This window comes from Podarcis gaigeae (assembly GCF_964106915.1).
Source record: "Podarcis gaigeae genome assembly, chromosome: 8".
Lineage (NCBI taxonomy): Eukaryota > Metazoa > Chordata > Lepidosauria > Squamata > Lacertidae > Podarcis > Podarcis gaigeae.
In genome coordinates, this window is record NC_139684.1 from 7,967,292 (window position 1) to 7,987,704 (window position 20,413).

The 20,413-nt window shown below is 46.5% G+C and overlaps 1 protein-coding gene across 3 annotated transcripts in view; it reads left to right on the forward strand.

Annotated features, from left to right (window-relative positions):
- Positions 1-20,413, forward strand: part of ALDH2 (aldehyde dehydrogenase 2 family member) — a 29,395-nt gene continuing 8,982 nt past the window's right edge. For all 3 annotated transcript variants that reach the window (XR_014567585.1, XR_014567586.1, XM_083753299.1), the window contains exons 1-7: positions 1-249; positions 8,415-8,519; positions 12,853-12,993; positions 14,241-14,320; positions 17,434-17,545; positions 19,043-19,171; positions 19,746-19,859. Coding sequence is in view for 1 of the 3 variants with exons in the window: in XM_083753299.1 (XP_083609425.1) it covers positions 118-249; positions 8,415-8,519; positions 12,853-12,993; positions 14,241-14,320; positions 17,434-17,545; positions 19,043-19,171; positions 19,746-19,859 (813 nt within the window). In the remaining 2 variants the exon portion in view is untranslated. The remainder of the gene's footprint in view (positions 250-8,414; positions 8,520-12,852; positions 12,994-14,240; positions 14,321-17,433; positions 17,546-19,042; positions 19,172-19,745; positions 19,860-20,413) is intronic.

Below are 20,413 nucleotides of genomic sequence, written 5' to 3' on the forward strand. Positions count from 1 at the left end.
CCTGGAGGCGGGAGAGGGCCGTTGGCCGACCCGCCGTCCCTCCCCCGGCCAGGCGGAGCATCGGGGTGCAGCCCAGGCGGCGGGAGCGCGCGCTCCGTTTCGCAGGAGGAGGCGAGCATGTTGCGAACGCTGGCGCTCCGCTCCGGCCCGCTGCGCCTTCGGGCGGCCCCCTTGCGCCTCGCCGCCCGAGCCTGGTCCGCCGCCGCCGTCCCCGCGCCCAACCCGCGTCCGGAGATCGCCTACACGCAGGTAAGGAGCAGGCCGGAGCGGCCCCGGCTTCTTCGCGGGGGAAGCAGCCGCGCCTCCTGCCCGCCCCCCCAGCCTTGTTTCCCTCGGCCGGGCAAGAGGTTCCTGGAGCGCGTGCAGAGCGCCGGCTCTCCCTCGCTACCCGCAAGCAACCCGTTTCTCCGACCCGGACCCCCCGGACCCTCCCCCAGCTGGGGGAAAAAAGGAGGAAGGGGGTCTTCATCCGGATCTTCCGCACCTGCAGAGAGGGCTTATCTTTTTGTTTCTTTTCCAAAATTTCTTTATTGGTTTTCACATTATAAACAAACAAACACATAAGACAAACCAACACAAATCATAGCCTTAGTGAAAATTACACTTATTAACATTGTTAAGTGACTTCCTCGCTTCCCCTTGGTTGAATTTCACTGCATATCCTTTTAACGGTTTTCCAAATCACAGTTCTTATAAAATTTAACTTACACCTTAATATCCTTAGATTTTCACATTATGAAATTAAACAAATTAATTCACCACTTCACATAAATAAAATCCTAAGCCTATTAAGTATCTGCAAGCTGTTTTCAGTTAATTTAACTTAACATATTTAACTAAGTAATTATTAAATTTAATCCACTCTTCCTGATACTACTCCTCCTCCTGATCACGGACTCTTCCATTTAGGTTGGCTAGCTCTGAAAAATCCATCATGTGCCATTCTTCTATCACAGAGAGGGCTTATCTTGCTGAACACTGAACTCTGCAGCCTCCATGGCTCCAGGATATATCTGGGAGGAGAAAGTGTTCAAGTTGCAAAGGAAATGGCCGGGGGTTTGGATTTCGGATCAAATTCTGGTCTCCCCCTCCAAGACCTCCTTAGTGTGAAAAGCCCTGATTTCTAGCAAGATGAGAAGTTTCTCTCTTTCGCCCTGGCCTTTTCCTCTTCTGCTAGATACTGTATTAAGAAACATAAAATGTAGCATTCGCAGGGAAAGGAAGAAAAAAAGGAACGCCCCTGTCTCTCATTCCCTCTTAATTAGGCAGTCATTTAAAGAGAGGAACACTTCAGTTTGGTAATCCATAGTTTGTCTCGTGGAAACTTCTGCCACTTTTTTTATAAGGTTGGCTGCAGGTGGAAATAACGGTGGAGGTTCCTGGTTTCTACTGACCACACACCTGCACTCCCTCCTCAGGAATGCTGAAATCGTGAAAAAGGAGCATGCACAGAACTGCAATTTTGCATGTGCAATGCCAGCCTCTTGTCCTGAGTGGCTCTGGAAACACACCCTTTTTTAAAGTAACACCTGCAACAACATGTTGCAGTATGAAGTGCTGTAGCCATACCCTTTTGCAAGACGACACACCATGACATCCCCTTTTCATATTTTTGCATTGCCCCCACAACAGTCAGCTAGCCTTGAGGTCCACGCTCAGTCCTCGTTTGGCTGCTTCCGGATCCACCCCCCCTTTAATATCACTTAGTAAAGGTAAAGGGACCCCTGACCGTTAGGTCCAGTCGTGACCGACTCTGGGGTTGCAGCGCTCATCTCGCTTTATTGGCCGAGGGAGCCGGCATACAGCTTCCGGGTCATGTGGCCAGCATGACTAAGCCGCTTCTGGCGAACCAGAGCAGCGCACAGAAACGCCGTTTACCTTCCCACCGGAGCGGTACCTATTTATCTACTTGCACTCTGACGGGCTTTCAAACTGCTAGGTTGGCAGGAGCAGGGACCGAGCAACGGGAGCTCACCCCGTTGCAGGGATTCGAACTTCCGAACTTCTGATCAGCAAGCCCTAGGCTCTGTGGTTTAACCCACAGCGCCACCAGTGTCCCATTAACATCGCTTGTCCTCCCCAAAATGTTTGCACTTCTGCAAGCCTGCCGGTCCTCTCCTCTCCTCTGTCTGGATGGTCAGCAAACTTTTTCAGCAGAGGGCCGGTCAACTGTCCCTCAGACCTTGTGGGGGGGGGCAGACCATATTTTGTAAAAAATATATAAATGAATTCCTATACCCCACAAATAACACAGAGATGCATTTTAAATAAAAGGACACATTCTACTCATGTAAAAACATGCTGATTCCCAGACCCTCCGTGGGCCAGATTTAGAAGGCGATTGGGCCGGATCTGGCCCCCAGGCCTTAGTTTGCCTACCCATGATCCACACTCAATCCTGGGTTTTGCAAATGGAGAAAATAGCTAGCTACTGTCTAGAAACTTATTTATGGTTTCTCAGGAGGAGTCCTCCTTGCCGCTTACTTAGGCTGTTGCTTCTGTTTTCTTTGAAACTTCCTTGGAGGTTCCTTCCTTCTCCGACTCCCCAACCCTCCATCAAAAGTGATTGGAGGATCCTGTCCCAAATCATTGATGGGCGTCGTCTGTCAGCCACAATTTCCCCAAAGAGCTCTCCGTGGGGCTACCTTTGAAGGGGACCCGGAAACTACAACTAATCCAGAATGTGGCAGCTAGACTGGTGACTAGGAGTGGCCACCAAGACCACATAACACTGGTCTTGAAAGACCTACATTGGCTCCCCGTACATTTCCGAGCACAGTTCAAAGTGTTGGTGCTGACCTTTAAAGCCCTAAATGGCCTCGGTCCTGTATACCTGAAGGAGCATCTCCACCTCCATCGTTCTGCCTGGACACTGAGGTCCAGCGCCGAGGGCCTTCTGGCGGTTCTCTCATTGCGAAAAGTCAAGTTACAGAGAACCAGGCAGAGGGCCTTTTTGGTAGCGGCACCCGCCCTGTGGAACGCCCTCCCCTCAGATGTCAAGGAAATAAACAACTACCTGACTTTTAGAAGACATCTGAAGGCAGAAGCTTTTAATATTTGAAGGACTATTGTATTTTAATCTTTTATTGGAAGCCACCCAGAGTGGCTGGGGAAACCCAGTCAGATGGGCGGGGTATAAATAAATAAATAATATGTTTTGCAGCCAATTTCCCTATCTAAAGCCATTTGTACTTTTAAAGCAGTATGATACCACTTTAAACAGTCCTGGCTTGCCCCACAGAATTCTGGGAGTTGTAGTTTGTGAAGGGTGCTTGAGAGTTGTTAAGAGACCCAGTCTCTTCCCAGAGCGACAATTCTGAGTATTCCCTGGAAAGAGGGATAGGTTGTTAAACCAACCTGGGAATTGTCGCTCTGGGAGGGGAATAGGGTCTCCTAGCAACTCTCAGCATCCTTTACAAACTCCAGCTCTTGGGGGGAAATGCATGATTATTTAAAATGGTATCAATAGCACTTTAAATGTACGATGTGATGTTTTGGACTACAACTCCCATCAGCCAGTGTGTTTGTCCTTCCACCATCGTGGAGCTGTGCTGGCTGGGGCTGATGGAAATTGTAGTCTGAAGGGTACCAAGCCGAAGGTGGCTGGTGCTTAGAACATCTCGGAGGAGATGTAAGACAAGCTGGTTAAGACTTTGAATGCGTGTACTGCTTATATAACATGATTTATTATCTACAAATAATCCGCCTTTTCTTCCCTTTCTCCCCGCCCCTTCCTTTTTTGAGCTGTTGGTGGGTGTCGTCTCAACTTCTTTGATCGTTTTATTCTAATTGGATTTTTGTTAACAGTTCTTGGTGATGTGCCATGCCGTTAGCCAGAGAGAACTAGAAAGGCAGCCAGATTTTCCTGCAGGGTGACTTTCGTGTGTTGCCTTAGGGATTGCTGACGGGGTGCTTTAGAGAAAGTTGTGGGCACTCTGATCCTTGACCAACTCTTCCCTGATAAAAGAAAAAAAAACCCACAGCAGTGCAAGCTTGTTACTTTTGCTGGCGGAGGGGTGGTCATTGTAATTCTTGCATGCATTTGGGAACAGAGTGTTGCTGGCAGATTGGTGACTGTGGGGGCAGAAAAAGGGAAAGAAATCAGCTCTCAGTGGGCCCTTCTGAATATCAACCACTGTACATTTTGCTCTTTCTGAGTATTGTGATAAGAGGACATCGCAGTTGTCTCCCAGACCTGAGGTTCTCACCCTTGGTCTAGAGGTTGATGGGAGGCTGTAAGAAATAATTCAATTCCGAGCACAGTTCAAAGTGTTGGTGCTGACCTTTAAAGCCCTAAATGGCCTCGGTCCAGTATATCTGAAGGAGCGTCTCCACCCCCATCGTTCAGCCCAGACACTCAGGTCCAGCTCCAAGGACCTTCTGGTGGTTCCCTCACTGCGAGAAGCCAAGTTACAGGGAACCAGGCAGAGGGCCTTCTCGGTAGTGGCACCCACCCTGTTGAACGCCCTCCCACCAGATGTCAAAGAGAAAAAGAACTACCAGACTTTTAGAAGACATCTGAAGGCAGCCCTGTTTAGGGAAGCTTTTACTGTATTTTAATATTTTTAATATTACTGTATTTTAATATTTTGTTGGAAGCCACCCAGAGTGGCTGGGGAAACCCAGCCAGATGGGCTGGGTATAAATAATAAATAATAAAATTATTATTATTGTTGTTGCTGCTGCCTGCTGGATCAGGCCCATGGGCCACTGAGACCAGCATCCTGCTCTCACCAGATGCCTGCAGGAAACCCACAAGCAGGACCTGAGCACCAGAACACTGTGTTCTCCTATGGCAGGCAGCCCCAAACTCAGCCCTCCAGATGTTTTTGTGACTACAATTCCCATAATCCCTGACCACTGGTCCTGTTCGCTAGGGATGATGGGAGTTGTAGTCCCAAAAACACCTGGAGAGCCGAGTTTGGGGATGCCTGTTCTATGGTTTCCAGCAACAGACTCAGAAGATTGCTATGAATAAAAATATAAGAGAAATGCTTGAGGGCTGAGATCTAAGATAGGAATACTGTATAAGAAAACTTTTCTCTGTCTACTTTCTGCATGCATGTTTTTATAAACTTCTATCCGTTCACCCTCTTACTCTAATTTATCTAGTCTCCATGGTGCCCCAGGCCATCAGCCCAAAAAGACTTTGGGGGAAACATGATGGAGACATATAATATTGCAAGTAGTGTGGGCCTTCCTTCTGGGTCTAGTATAAAGTAAGCAGCACATAAGCAGCACACAAAACGCTACCAAACCATTCTACGTGCTAAGTCTTATTTTAACAATCCAAAAATTGAGAGAGCTATGTACAAGATCTACTACAGAAGCCACAAACAGAAAACACCTTCAAATTGTGTCCAAAAGGAAGATTCAGTCTTTAAAGTTCCTTTAGCCAGGCTCCTGTAGATATCAACAAAAGTAAGTTTGATCAAATGAAGTGTCGGTGATGTTACACACAAGTTAGACAGGGTGCCGGCGTTTGTCACCTGTTTCGCCCATGAAGAGTCTCGGGCTTCTTCAGTAAATTCTCTCTCACGGTTTTGATATATTTATCAAGTCCAAATGTTACATTTCTTCTCAGATTAAGCTACAATATTTAATTTCTTTCTTCAGGAAATTCTCCCTCAAGATTTTGGTGTATTTACATACCTTCAACTTCATATGCTAAGTAAATGAATAAATGCTCAAGTCAAGAGTAGATCTTGTACATAGCTCTCTCAATTTTGGGATTATTAATATAAGATTTAGAACGTAGAATGATTTGGTAGCGTTTTGTGTGCCGCTTATGTGCTGCTTAATTTATCCTGGTTTACTACGAGAATTGACAGCATAGGTTCAGTTCTTCAGGTCCCAGATTGGGAAGGTTGCGTAAATTGATATGCACTCTTATCATGCGTCCTCCGTAATCTGCCTTCTACGAAACAAACAATCAGACTTCATCCTTGTTCATTGTAGAGAAAATGTTGATCTGGAATTTTTTGTGTGTGAGTTATGCAGCACTTGGCAAGCTACCCTGACCTCTCAGTTTACAGCCCCCGATTGTAAAAGTTTGGCTTTTGAACTCTTCCACGCCTGGGAGCAGCAGCTAGCTTCTCCCCAAAACTTACATCTTCCTTTACGTCTCACTTTTGAAACCAAGCAGCTGACAAACCGTTTTGGAAAACACTGGTTGCCATCTCCCCACTTCTGCATTTGGACTGCATTAACTCAGGCCCTATCTGCACGGTACCTTAAAAGCACTGTGATGCCACTTTAAACCGTCACAGTTTTCCCCCAAATCCTGTGAGCTTTTGTTTGTAAAGGGTGCTGAGAGTGGTGTTTCAATTCCAGTGTTTCAATTCCCAGAGTTCCCTGGGAGGAGGGATTGCTTGTTAAACCACTCTGGAAATTGTAGCTCTGTGTTTGTTCACTAGGACATTTGGTCTAGTTTCTGCATTAATCTGAGATTTCTTTTTAAATCTGTATGAAAATGCATATGCACATTTTTCTTCAAATATGTCCTTAAATATGCATTTTATCACATAATCCATATTTAATATGCATATTTTTCTAAGCATGCAGTTCTGATTGTATTTTATCATGAAATACACATATTGAACACATTTTGAAACAGGAACTTTATTGCCCAATTCGGAGAAATGCAAAGTCTAAAAGGTTAAGAGGTCCATGTATTAATACACGAGGTGCAAAGTGAGTTGGTTCAGTTCAGAATGCAGACCAAACAGATGTGTCTTATTATTACAAACAAATGCTTCCTGTATGTGTACAATTTTGTCAGCTGTTCGGAGCTGCTGTCAAAATGAACTGAGGACACACAATACAGGACCGCCTCTCCTGGTATGCCCCAGTTAGGACCTTAAGGTCCATAAATAACAACACTTTGGAGGTCCCAAGCCTCAAGGTGGTTAGATTGGTCTCAACTAGGGCCAGGGCCTTTTCAGTACTGGCCCCGACTTGGTGGAATGCTCTGTCACAAGAGACTAGGGCCCTGCGGGACTTGACATCTCTCTGCAGGGCCTGCAAGACAGAGCTGTTCTGCCTGGCCTTTGGTTTGGACTCAGTCTGAGCCTTATGTTTCCCTCCCCTTGTGGTTTTGATTTATGGGCTACTATTAAAATGAGGCTGCATTTTAAATTGTATTTTAATAAACTGGGTATTTGTTTGTTTGTCCCCCCTTATTATGTTTTATTGTAATTTTATTGGTGTTAGCCGCCCTGAGCCCGGCTTTGGCCAGGGAGGGAAGGGGTATAAATATATTATTATTATTATTATTATTATTATTATTATTATTATTATTAATATTATTACAATATCTGGGCCAAATTGTATTATAACTAGCACTATGGGACAGTTGCTGGCATTTGAAAAGGGGTCATAAATATTGCCTGTGGGTGCATTCTCTCCCCCAAGCAACCGGGATGATCGGGGCAGCAATTATCCTTGCTGTAAATGGCAGGTTGTATTTATTTTTATTGGCAAACATCGTAGGCATTTTTTGTGTTGCAAGCCGTCAGGCATGCTTGGGCCACTTCTTATTTCTTCTAGAATCAGTTACTTGTTTTGGAAGAGGGTATTGTCCCTTTTGCTACACTCTGATAAGTGCTTATCTCTGGTGCTTATCTCTGTTTGCGCTGGGTAAATGAGCTGGGCAGCAGTTTCTGAATCAACGGTTGCTGCATGTATCAAAGGTTTTTCATAAATGGCTAAAGAATATGAACACCTAGGGCAGCAGATGTTTTGAATAGGCCAATATTTCTTGCTCTCTTACTTTATTGTAATGCTTAAGATGCTGTTCAGGCCACTTCTTGAAATTTATTTCATTTAGGGTAGTGCTTGAGGGTCCACTTCGGTACTTGAGCATCTGTGGGTCTTCATTTACAATGGGGTTTAAAATGGGGATGCGGGTGGTGCTGTGGGTTAAACCACAGAGCCTAGGGCTTGCCGATCAGAAGGTCGGTGGTTCAAATCCCCGCGACCAGGTGAGCTCCCGTTGCTCGGTCCCTGCTCCTGCCAACCTAGCAGTTCAAAAGCACGTCAAAGTGCAAATAGATAAATAGGTACCACTCAGGCGGGAAGGTAAACGCCATTTCCGTGCGCTGCTCTGGTTCACCAGAAGCAGCTTAGTCATGCTGGCCACATGACCCGGAAGCTGTACGCCAGCTCCCTCGGCCAATAAAGCGAGATGAGCGCCCCAACCCCAGAGTCGGCCACGACTGGACCTAATGGTCAGGGGTCCCTTTACCTTTTATGGCATTACTTCAGGAGGGGAATGGCACGCCCAAATCTGCCTCTCAACACTAAGGTTCCGCCTAGCAGTGTGTTGGTTCCTGAAGCATCAATCTCTTCGCCGTCAGCTGTCGCTATGAAGTGTTTGCATCCCAAAAGCTTACAGTCCACGTTTTCAATTGCAGATCTTCATCAACAATGAATGGCACGATGCAGCCAGCAAGAAGACATTCCCGACCGTCAACCCGTCCACAGGGGAGGTTATCTGCCAGGTTGCAGAAGGAGACAAGGTACCACATCAGTGGGGTCAGGGGAAACGCCTGTCCCAGTTTGTTTATGCCTGGCATTTGCTTCGTGCATCCTTTGCCAACCCAGTCTCCTCCAGATGTTTTGAAAAGCACAGGTTAGCAAAGGTTAGCAAGTTGGAACAATATCAGCTGCCTTTAAATGGAATCAGACCATCCAGTACACTCAGGGGTGGCCAACTCTCAAGAGACTGCGATCTACTTTCAGAATTATAAACTGGCAGTGATCTACCCCCATTTTTGGGGGGTTCAGCTCAAAGTTCTTGAGCTTTTTTTGGGAATGAAAGACCCATTTTGGGGATTCAGCTCAAAGTTGCTGAGCTTTTTTAGGGGAGGAGAGCCCCATTTTTTGGGAGGTTAAAAAATAAGCTTTTGGGAGGATTTCCATTTGGGGGGGGGGTTAAAAGCATGGGGAAAAGGGGAAAAGTCACTCACAAAAAGATTGCACAGAGAAAGCTCCATCTTCCAGAGGTCAACCAACCATGGAGGGCAGGGCAGGAGTCAGTTTTAGTGATGCTACGGAAAGGGAGCCAGAGAACTACCAAAACCGCACGGGGATCTACCAGTAGATCGCAACCTGTTGGACATCCCTGTAGTACTGGATTGTAACTGTGCATTGCAGCCTTGCACTTGGCACGTGGTAATAATAATATCACAAGTATTATTGCAAAACTGACTGTTAAGGTATTTACTATTATTTATTATTTAGATCCTGCCTTTCTCCCAACCTGGGATTCAAAGCGGCTTCCCACAAAATTATAAAATACCAAGTAGTTAAAAACAGCCGTCAAAATAAATCAAAACACATTTAGGACCATTAATTAAAACCTAGTTTTCCCTGACAGCGGTGGTTAGCAGCACCTGTGCCTCAGTTTCCAAGGACCTGTCTGGGCAGGAATGTCTCAGCCTGCCAGGCTGACCCTTCTTGGGAAGAAATCCCACAATCTGGGAGCAGCCACAGGAAAGTCTCTTGTGTCACCACCAGCCGTTTGCTCACTGGAAGACCTTAGCCCTCAGGCAGGTTTTTATGAGGAGATACAATCTCCCAGGTAGCTTAGACTCAAAGAGTCACGTGGCACCTTTAAGTTTTATGGTTCTTGGTACTTTTGAGGGCTTTGATGTAGTCCTCTGCTTGCCTTTGCTTTAATGGAGCCTTGGCAAGTTCTGGCAGATTCAGGAGTTTGTTGCAACTTGGTGACCCTTCTTTTTGCGAGGGGTGTGTGTCCTTAATAAAGATACTAGCCTACAATGGCATTAAGGGTCATATCAGTATGTCTATTCCTGTATTTTAAGCTTCCGTGAGCCTATAGGAACAGGTAGAGCAGTAATTGACCACCTAAGGGCTTGCAGCTTTCTACAGGTTCTTCCTCTCGATTACACCAAACATAACTTTCCAGCAACATAGAAATCGTCTGATTGTCTGGCCTTAATCAGAGATTGCGAAACAAACAGGCTGCTCCTGGCAGATGGCCACACACAGAGTAAACATTCCCTTGTTTTACCAGAGTAGCAGCCTTTATACGGCTGCGTTTTGGCAGCAAATATGTGGCTGTTCCTTTCCACATGGTAATGTTATATCTGGGCAGAAGCTGGGTTAGCAAACAGGAATGACACAGCAAAAACTGTACAGCACCCAGGAGCTGGTTCCCTGCAGGCAGCACCCAAGGAGGAATTATTAACTGCGTAGCATCTGGCCAGGAAGAGCGAGCAAGCAGGAAGGGTGGGGAGAGCTGTCAGTCTGGCTTTCTCTCAGATTCTTGTTTTCCTAAACTTAGGTGTAGAGCACCACATATCTGCATCAGCCTCAGTTAAGAAAGAAAAAGGTCTTGGGAAAGTTTGTCAGTGTTTTAGTTCGCATTTCTCCTAACACACACATTTTTGTCTGCAATCTTGCACACATATCTTATTTGCAGGCAATTCTATTATTATTATTATTATTATTATTATTATTATTATTATTATGTACTGAAGTTCTCACCCTGGGCCAGCAGGGGGATACTGTAGATAGTTATGCAAATGAAGGATCGAAAGTGACGTTCAGTGATTGGATAGTTTTAGAAAGTTGCTACAGTAACTTTGTACTGGAGCTCTATATAAGCAGGCTGACTGAACCCTTCAGTTCAGTTCTGTTCTGCCTCTGAATAAATAAGAGCTTGAAGAATCGCTGTGTTGTCTGAGATATTCACCCACAACTTAACAACTATTATTTATTATCTCACCTTCTAAACTACGATTTCTAGGAAATTTGCACATGAAATGATTAAAAACAGTTTAAAACACACACAAAAACAACAAATCCACTTAAAACAAGGCTCAGAGGTCCTCAGTTTAACGGCAGCTGCTACAGGTTTGGTGGACTTTTCTGTCATCAGGTTGTTTCAGTCCCCTGGGAGAAAAATTTACAGTGGTCCCTCGGGTTACATACGCTTCAGGTTACAGACTCCGCTAACCCAGAAATATTGCTTCAGGTTAAGAACTTTGCTTCAGGATGAGAACAGAAATTGTGCTCCGGCGGCGCGGCAGCAGCAGGATGCCCCATTAGCTAAAGTAGTGCTTCAGGTTAAGAACAGTTTCAAGTTAAGAACAGACCTCTGGAACGAATTAAGTACTTAACCCGAGGTACCACTGTACTGAGATGATAACAAAGTAGAAGAGCAATGTAAGAACCATTGCATCAATACTGACAAGTCCACATAGTAGCGGTTGGTGTTGGACTAGGACCTGGGAGACCAGGGTTCAAATGCCTGTTCGTCTGTGAAGCTCACTGGGTGAAAAATTGTTACAGTGGTACCTCGGGTTACAAACACTTTGGGTTACAGACTCCACTAACCCAGAAGTAATACCTCGGGTATTTACCTCAGGATGAGAACAAAAATCGTGCAGTGGTAACGGGAGGCCCCATTAGCTAAAGTGGTACCTCGGGTTAAGAACGGATTCATGTTAAGAACGGACCTCCGAAAAGAATTAAGTTTGTAACCAGAGGTACCACTGTATATAAAAAAGCTCTCTTACATTTTAGAGTTGTTGGATCTTGTAGATAAGATGGTAGGAAACATTCTTATGAGAGACGTAATTTTCCTTAGTGGGCAAATGGTTCTGTCGTTCGATACCAAAGAGCAGGGGTGGGGAACCTGAGAGGCTGTTGGACTCCACCTCCCATTACTGCTAGGCAGTGTGTGCAGCATAGCTGTCAATCGTCCCTTATTTGGTGGGAAACTCCCTTATCCCAGGCCCGTGTCCCGCTCCTGTCCCTTATTGATGATGTCCCTTAAATTTCCTGGGTTTCAAAGGAAGCAGCTCCTCTCCCTCCCTCCTTGCTGGCCAGGGAGGAGGGAGGCTCCAACTGTGTTGCTTGGCTGCCCGGCCTGCCCCCCTCCAGCCTCCTCTCACCAGCCTCGGCCCCCAGGAGTCCCTCCCCGCCAGGAGCCCCAGGCCCTTCCGCCACCATCCTCCTCGCGGCCGCCAAACTGAGCATCTCTGCCTGGGGCCTCCCCTCTGCCCGTCGCCACCACTCCTGCTAGGCCGTACTGCGGCTGCGCCGACGAAGGACCCGAATGAGATGGACAGCTTATGAATTGCTGAGGAGCCTTGAGAGGAGAGCGAGGGCAATCAGAGAGAGGAGGTGGAGGCGCGGGCAGGTGTTGCAATGGCTAACCATTGAGGGGGAAAGCGGAGGAAGCACTTCTCCCATAGATTTGTAGTGGTAGACTAGCATAGCTGGGCTGATCTGCTTCAGGCGCTATTCCCCCCCCCTTCCTCCCACCCCGCCTAATGGAACTGAGAGCTGCAGATGGAGCATTAGAGAAAAGATACAGAACTGCAGCAGCATCTTCGTAGCTTGGACTTCGTTTTGTGCGAAAAGTGGTTTCTGCTTGTAGTTATTTAATTGCAGCGTTTCATCAGCTGGTGTCTTGAGCAGCAACCTCTGGAAACAAAGGGCTAAAAACCGGCGCCACTCTCCCAAATTATCTGGTCCCTTTTAACCTCGTATTTCAGCTGGTTGACTAAAATCCCTTATTTTGGCTGCTGATCCCTTATTTTCAAATCTGTAAGTTGTCAGCTATGGTGTGCAGGAGTCAGGGGTGATGGGAGTTGTAGTCCGGCAACATCTGAAGGACCACAGGCTCCCTGTCCCTCTCACAGAGACACTGCCTCAGCGGATCTCTTGCTTTCCTGAGACCTAGACTTGATGCCCTCACCATGGAAGAATGGGAAGATGCTGTAGACTAGCTTGGTGTCTGAACAGGCAGTTCTCCAGTGTCTCAGATATGCTTGCGGATTTGCCTGCTCATTGTGTCCCACCTTGATTCTCTTCCAGGCCGACGTAGACAAAGCTGTTCAGGCAGCCAAAGAGGCGTTCAAATTTGGATCTCCCTGGAGGCGGATGGATGCTGCCCACCGGGGCAAACTCTTGCACCGCCTTGCAGATCTGGTTGAGAGGGACCGCGCATACCTGGCGGTATGTTTTGAACTTTTTTTTCCCAGGTGCATTCTCCTCTTTTGGATCCTTTCTCTTCTTCTTCTTCACTGAGTTTATATACTGACATATACCCACAGGTCTCACTTTTGGAAGTGTCTAGCAGACCTGGTTCCTTAACACAGGAACAGGCAGTGGGGTGGGAAGAATCAGACAAGAGGCCAATCTATTTCAGCAACTCTCACAATGGCCCATGAGGTGTCTGAGTGCAAGAACGCTCTCCCCTCATCCGCGTGCCCCAGAAATTGGTATTTCGAGGTCTGCTGCTTCCGATCCGCAAAGTAGGTTGTAGCCATCTGACATTGAAATTCTACTCAATATTGATCCAGAGTAGATTCCAATACAGTGGTACCTTGCAAGACGAAATTAATTCGTTCTGCGAGTTTCTTCGTCTTGCGGATTTTTCGTCTTGCGAAGCATGGATGCACCCTGGTATTAACGGTTTTAAGAAAAAGGAAACAAACTCGCAAGACGTTTCGTCTTGCGAAGCAAGCCCCTGGGGAAAATCGCCTTGCGAAGCAACTCAAAAAACGAAAAACTCTTTCGTCTTGAAGGGTTTTTCGTCTTCCGAGGCATTCGTCTTGCAAGGTACCACTGTATATATTTAGCAGAGTAGCAACTTAAATGTGTTGCAGGATTCCCATAAAATAGACCAGAGGCAATTATATTTCATCCATCAGAGCTTTACTGCTACTGAAGGCAAATGAGCATAATGGTCACAAATCCAATACATTCAGGATTGGCACTGCCCAATAAGAAATCCAGTTGCAGCAGACTTAACTTAAAGCTCACAAGAACTTATAATAAGACTAAACCTTAACACTATATACAGAACACCACACCAGACAGAAAAGAGATAGAACGAGAAAGTGTAAAACCCAGGCTCCTTCTGGCCCTACTATTATAGTCAACATGACATTGACAGAAAGAGATAACAGAACCAATTTAAACCAGCTGTACTCAGCTTCTCTGAAGGAATAACCCAAACATCATGAAGTTTCTGCTTGTTTCTTTCACACAGAGAAGCTTCCAGAACCCTCTGGAATTAAGTAGAATATGAAAGATCTCTATACATCAGATCAATACATTCTATACTAAGAAATGCAAAATGACACCATCATGATTAGTAGCCGTCAATAGCCTTATCCTCCCCAAAATTATCTGTATCCTCCTTGAAAGCTATCAAAGTTGTAATGCATTAGGGTTTGTTGATTTCTGTTTGTTCTCAGGCCCTGGAAACCTTAGACAACGGCAAGCCATACTCGATCGCCTATCTGGTGGATTTAGACATGGTTGTCAAACACCTGCGGTAAGGAGTTGTAATCATGCAGGGGCTTGTATTGTATGACACTTGGGGGTCTCTTTCAGCTGTAGCATTATGTGATTCTATATAGCCCTGACCGTTAAACAGGCATGGGAGGAACATGAGAGCATTGGCGTTTGGCGTGTCTGTCCTGCACAAACCTCATGGAAGTAAAGAGGAATCGCACAGGAGCTGTGACTGGTGTGGTGTGTGCACTCAGCAGCATTGCTCACAGTTTTATATAGGTTCTGGAGATAGTTTGGAGGTTAGCGAAGTTATAGACTACTGGTGTAGCTGTGAATAGCTATTATTCCTTAGTGCTTTCCCTAAGAACCGGTGCTATAGACCAGCTCAACTCTTGATTTCAGCAGACTCTTGGTTGCAAACAGTCACTCACATGGGACGAGTCTGATCTTTATGCATTTATACCGGCTCATTGAAAACAAAGTTAAGTATATATGCTTGTTGACAGATAAGAGCAATAAAAGTCAATAACTGTGCTATGGAAAAAACCAGTGTAAGCACAGATGCCTATTCACAGATCAGAAGAAAAGAAAATTAAGAAGGCAATATGGAACGCAGCAGCTGTATTTATTTTGTTCTGTATTATAAATTTCAATGAATGGTCTCCAGGCTTTACCAAAATCATCTGAAACTGTGTGTGTTTGTGTGCGCACTATTTTTTTTTTAAAAAAGCCCAATGATTTCAATCACTTCAATCTTAATTTATTTGCTGTTGCTCTTTTTCATTCAGCCATTCTTAGGGAATTGTCAGTGCTCCCCCAATACTTTCTGTCCTGAGTTTTAAGATCGTCAGGGAGGCTCTGCTAGCGGTGCCATAAGTGAGCGAGGAACGGGGAGGGGGCACTGGGGCACATGCAGGATCTTCTCCGTAGTGCCTCTCCACATAGGAACTTCTCCTGACCGAGATTTGATGGTCCCCCATGCTGTTGATGTTTGGGCGTGGGCTTAAAGGTTATTTATTTTGCCACGCCTTTGGTAGTTATCTGAACACTTTTGCAGGAACGGCATTGCCTTTGAGAATTGTTATTGAATTATAAAGGTAAAGGGACCCCTGACCATTAGGTCCAGTCGTGGCCGACTCTGGGGTTGCTGCGCTCACTTTATTGGCCGAGGGAGTCGGCGTACAGCTTCCAGGTCATGTGGCCAGCATGACTAAGCCGCTTCTGGCGAACCAGAGCAGCACACGGAAACGCCGTTTACCTCCCCTCCGGAATGGTACCTATTTATCTACTTGCACTTTGACGTGCTTTTGAACTGCTAGATTGGCAGGAGCAGGGACCGAGCAACGGGAGCTCACCCCGTCGCGGGGATTTGAACCGCCAACCTTCTGATCAGCAAGTCCTAGGCTCTGTGGTTTAACCCACAGCGCCACCTGTGTCCCTGTTTTTGAATTATACATTGTTCTAATTGCTTTATGCAATTTTATTGTGTTTTAGTATGGTAGCTGAGTGGGGTATAAGAATATTACAAGAAGAATTAAAACAATAGGCCTGTCAATTTCATAAGAACTTGTGAAGAGCTGGCTGGATCAGGCCAAGCAGGCATCCTGTTGTCACAGTGGCCAACCAGATGCCTCAATGGGAAACTGGCAAGCACATAGCTGTCAACGTTTTCCTTTTTTAAAGGGAAATTCCCTTATTCCAAATAGGATTCCTCACCAGAAAAGGGAAAAGTTGACAGCTGTGGGCAAGCAGGACCCGAACAGAAGAGTGCACACCCTCCTGCAATTTCTAGCGACCCTTGCTGCCTCTGACTTGTGGAGGCAGACCTTAGCCAACTCGGCTAGTAGCCATCGATAGCTTTCTTCTCCTTCATGAGTTGACCCCCATCTTCTTTCAAAGCTTCAAGTTGGTGGCCATCACTTCTTCCTGCAGAAGTGCGTTCCATCGTTTAACTATGCCCTGCGCTGATGTCTATGGAATGTGTGTGTGTGTGTGTGTGTGTGTGTGTGTGTCAAACTGATGTGACAGACCCATGGAGGACCTTAAGGTCCATAAATAGCAACACCTTAGAGGTCCCGGGCCCTAAGGAAGTTAGATTAACCTCAACCAGAGCCAGGGCCTTCTCAACACTGGCTCCGGCCTGGTGGAAAGCTCTGTCTCATGAGACCAGGGCCCTGCGGGATCTGATTTCTTTCCGCAGGGCCTGTAAGACAGAGTTGTTCCACCTGGCCTTCGGCTTGGAATCAATTTGATTCCCCATCTTTCTTTTCCTTTCTCCTTCTGTGATGGAACTCCTATTTGAGGACTTCCCTGGCTTTTTTCTGGCCCATGTAGGACCGGTCTGGAAAGTTAGCCTTGGTGAAGACATGACGTTTTCTTCCCCCCATAAAAAGTTTTTGATTTGAGTTTCCATTGAAATGAGGCTGTATTTTAATATTTTGATGTTTTAATGTTGTATGTTAATCTTGTTTGTAAGTTGTATTTCAATCAATTTGTTTTTATATCTGGTGTTAGCCGCCCTGAGCCCAGTCTTGGCAGGGGAGGGCAGAGTATAAATAAATATTATTATTATTACAGTGGTACCCCGCAAGACGAACGCCTCGGAAGACGAAAAACTCGCTAGACGAAGGAGTTTTTCGTTTTCTTAGCCGCTTCGCAAGACGCACTTCCCTATGGGCTTGCTTCGCAAAACGAAGCTTGCCCCGCAAGCTCCGGGGATAGCAGGGAAGCGCAGCGCGTCTTCCCCGCTGGCCCCGGACCTCTTTTGAAGCAAGGGGCGGCGGGGAGAAGATCGCTTCTCCCCGTTGCCAGCTCCGCAATCTCCGGGGACAGAGGGGAAGGCGGACCCCTTTTGAACCAAGGGGCGGCAACGGGGAGAAGCGATTCTCCCCGCTGCCCCTTCCCTTGCTTTAAAACAGGTCTGGGGACAGAGGGGAAGGCGCGCGGCGCTTCCCCTCTGTCCCCGGACGGTCTCCATAGGAACTCATTGATTGATTTTCAATGTATTCCTATGGGAAACCGTGCTTCGCAAGACGAAAAACTCGCAAGAAGAAAAAACTTGCGGAATGAATTAATTTCGTCTTGCGAGGCACCACTGTATTATTATTATTATTATTATTATTATTATTATTATTATTATTTGCTCTGCGTCAGGTACTATGCCGGCTGGGCTGACAAAATCCAAGGGAAGACCATTCCTCTCGATGGAGACTTCTTCACCTATACGCGCCATGAGCCAGTGGGGATTTGCGGACAGATCATTCCGGTAAGTAAAGGCGCTGCTGGAAGATAGAAGCAGGTCTGTCTCCAGAGCCAGAGAAGCCAGAAGCCTTTTGTGTTCTGCTCTCTGCCTCCTCTAGGTTTGGGCACCATGCCCAGCATGCCCACCCTGTCATGCCACTCTCCTGCCACCACAACACACACACAATCTCCTGTCAGTGGGGAAAGAGGAATTTTTAGAAGACTTTTTAAAAACACTTTTCTCCTTCGGTGTTTGCCCCAGATGTAACTACAGGGGTACCTCAGTTCTCGAACGTAATCCGTTCCGGAAGACCGTTCGACTTCCGAAATGTTCGAAAACTGAGGCGCAGAGGGCTGGCTGCAAGTTCAATTGGGAAAACTGAAAAAAAACACAGCAGAAGCCGTTCAACTTCCGAGGCGTGTTTGAAAATGGAAGCAATTACCGTATTTTTCGATCCATAAGACTTTTCCCCTCCTAAAAAGTAAGGGGAAATGTGTGTGCGTCTTATGGAGTGAATGCAGGCTGCTATCGCTGAAGCCGGCACAGCAAGAGGGATCGCTGTGCAGCGCTTCTAGCACATCTTGTGCTGGCTTCACCTATAGCTGCACAAAGCCTCTTCAGCGAAGCTGAAGGAGGAATGCTCCCACTTCGCAGCTCTCCCTCTTGCTGTTCTGACTTCAGCGATAGCTGTGCAGCTTGCTCTGGCTTTTCAGGGAGGTGGGAGAAGGGACGGAGGGCAGCCCATCAGTCCCTTCTCCCACCTCCGGGAAAAGCCAGCAAGAGCCGCTCTATCTTTAAAGAGCCGTGCCGAGCGAGCGTGTCTGCGGCTCTTGCTGGCTTTTCTTCTTTTTTCCTCCTTCAAAAACTGGGTGCATCTTATGGTCGGGTGCATCTCATAGAGTGAAAAACACGGCACTTCTGGGTTCTCTGCGTTCAGAAACCGAAACGTTCAGCTTCCGAGACACTCGAAAACCGAGGTACCACTGTACTTTGTTAGGTTTGTCATTATTATGATTTTTAATGCTGTATTTTTTCCATGCTGTAAGCCACCATGAGCATGGAAAGGAGGCATAATAAATAAAATGATGTATGCAGGCATGTACAGTGGACGCTCAGGTTGCGAATGTGATCATGGGCACGTTCACAACCCGCAGCGATCGCAACCCGTTTCTGCGCACGTGCGAGTTGTGATTCGGTGCGCATGCGCAAAGCGCGATTTAGTGCTTCTATGCATGCTCGACCGCTGAAACCCAGAAGTAACCCATTCCGGTACTTCCGGGTTTCGGTGGTCCGCAGTCCGAAAAAAAACGCAACCTGAAGCGGCTGTAACGTGAGGTATGACTGTACTCTCAGGGACTTTACCCGCTTAGCTCTGTGTTTCTCAGGCAGATCCCTTGTGCCACCTACTCACTCTTTCTCACTGTACATAAATAAAATGGTGTGTCCGTCCCCGTCCCCCCAGATTCCCTCCTCTTCCTGTGTTTCCTCGATGTTGATCTGGTCCCTTTCTCTTTATTGCAGTGGAACTTCCCGCTGCTGATGCAGGCGTGGAAGCTGGGGCCTGCCTTGGCCACAGGCAACGTGGTGGTGATGAAATTGGCCGAGCAGACGCCTCTGACTGGTCTGTACATGGCCAGCCTGGTCCAAGAGGTGAGAGAGGTCTCCGGGGTGACTATATGAATAAACACTGTTCAAAGCAGAACATGTTGATATGCTTAGACTAAAGGAGTAAAGCGGAAAGGATAAAACCAATTAGGATGTGATAAGGAGGTGAAAATTCAATAACATAAAGATTGCAACGAGAGTACTGAAATTAAAAGTTAAGGAAATCGAGGTGTGGTGGAGGGGAGTGATAGGGTGGGGTGATGGGGATTCATGAGGGGGGGAGGATATAGGTTTATATATGTTTATGACAGTGTGTTTTTTCTTTTGTATTGGAATGGTGCCTCACCCTTTTATGTAGTATGAAAATTTAATAAATAAAAATTTAAATGTTAAGAGAGAGGTCTCTGGGGCTGCCACTCGCTGCTTCGTTCTTCACCCTTATCCTGCTCGCTGACTCAGACGATGCGTGAGCTCCAAACAAACCCTTTCCCCTTCTTTTCCTTGTCTGGGTGCTCAGAAGGCATGGAGGTGCTGAGTTCTGAGCACCCTGTCAAACTTTTGATTTTTGGAACGGACAAGACTATTGTGAAGATTTTCACTTGTCTTTATAAACCTGCAGGCTGGATTCCCACCAGGCGTTGTGAATGTGATAACTGGCTACGGGCACACCGCTGGGGCGGCCATTTCCTCCCACATGGAAGTGGATAAAGTTGCCTTCACTGGCTCCACAGAGGTGAGGAATATCTGCATGTACGAATCTTTCCCTTTTCTCCCTCCCTTCTGAAAGGTGTAGGATAGGTCACACCCTGTGCCAGATCTGTAAAGTAGACAATTATTTTAATGTGCAGTTTCATTTTGAGGTGCATATTTTAAACTTGTTTTGGACTTCTGACTTTTACTGATTTCTTTCTTTACAAAAAATAAATACAGTCGTACCTTGGATCTCAAACGACTTGGCTCCCGAACAAATCGGCTCCCAAATGATCGAAGCCCGGAAGTGAATGTTTCGGTTTTCGAATGATTTTCAGAAGCCAAATGTCCGCCACGGTTTCCGATTGGCTGCAGGACGCTCCTACAGCCAATCGGAAGCCGCACCTTGGTTTTTGAACGGTTCCGGGAGTCGAACGGACTCCCAGAACGCATTCTGTTTGAGAACCAAGGTATGACTGTATTATACTTTGAAATATGCCCAAATCATACTTTATGTAGGTAAAATGACCCTCAAGTCTAATAGTTCCAAAATTTGCATTGTAAGAAGCCACAGGAGAAGGAGGGCGCTCTTGTGCT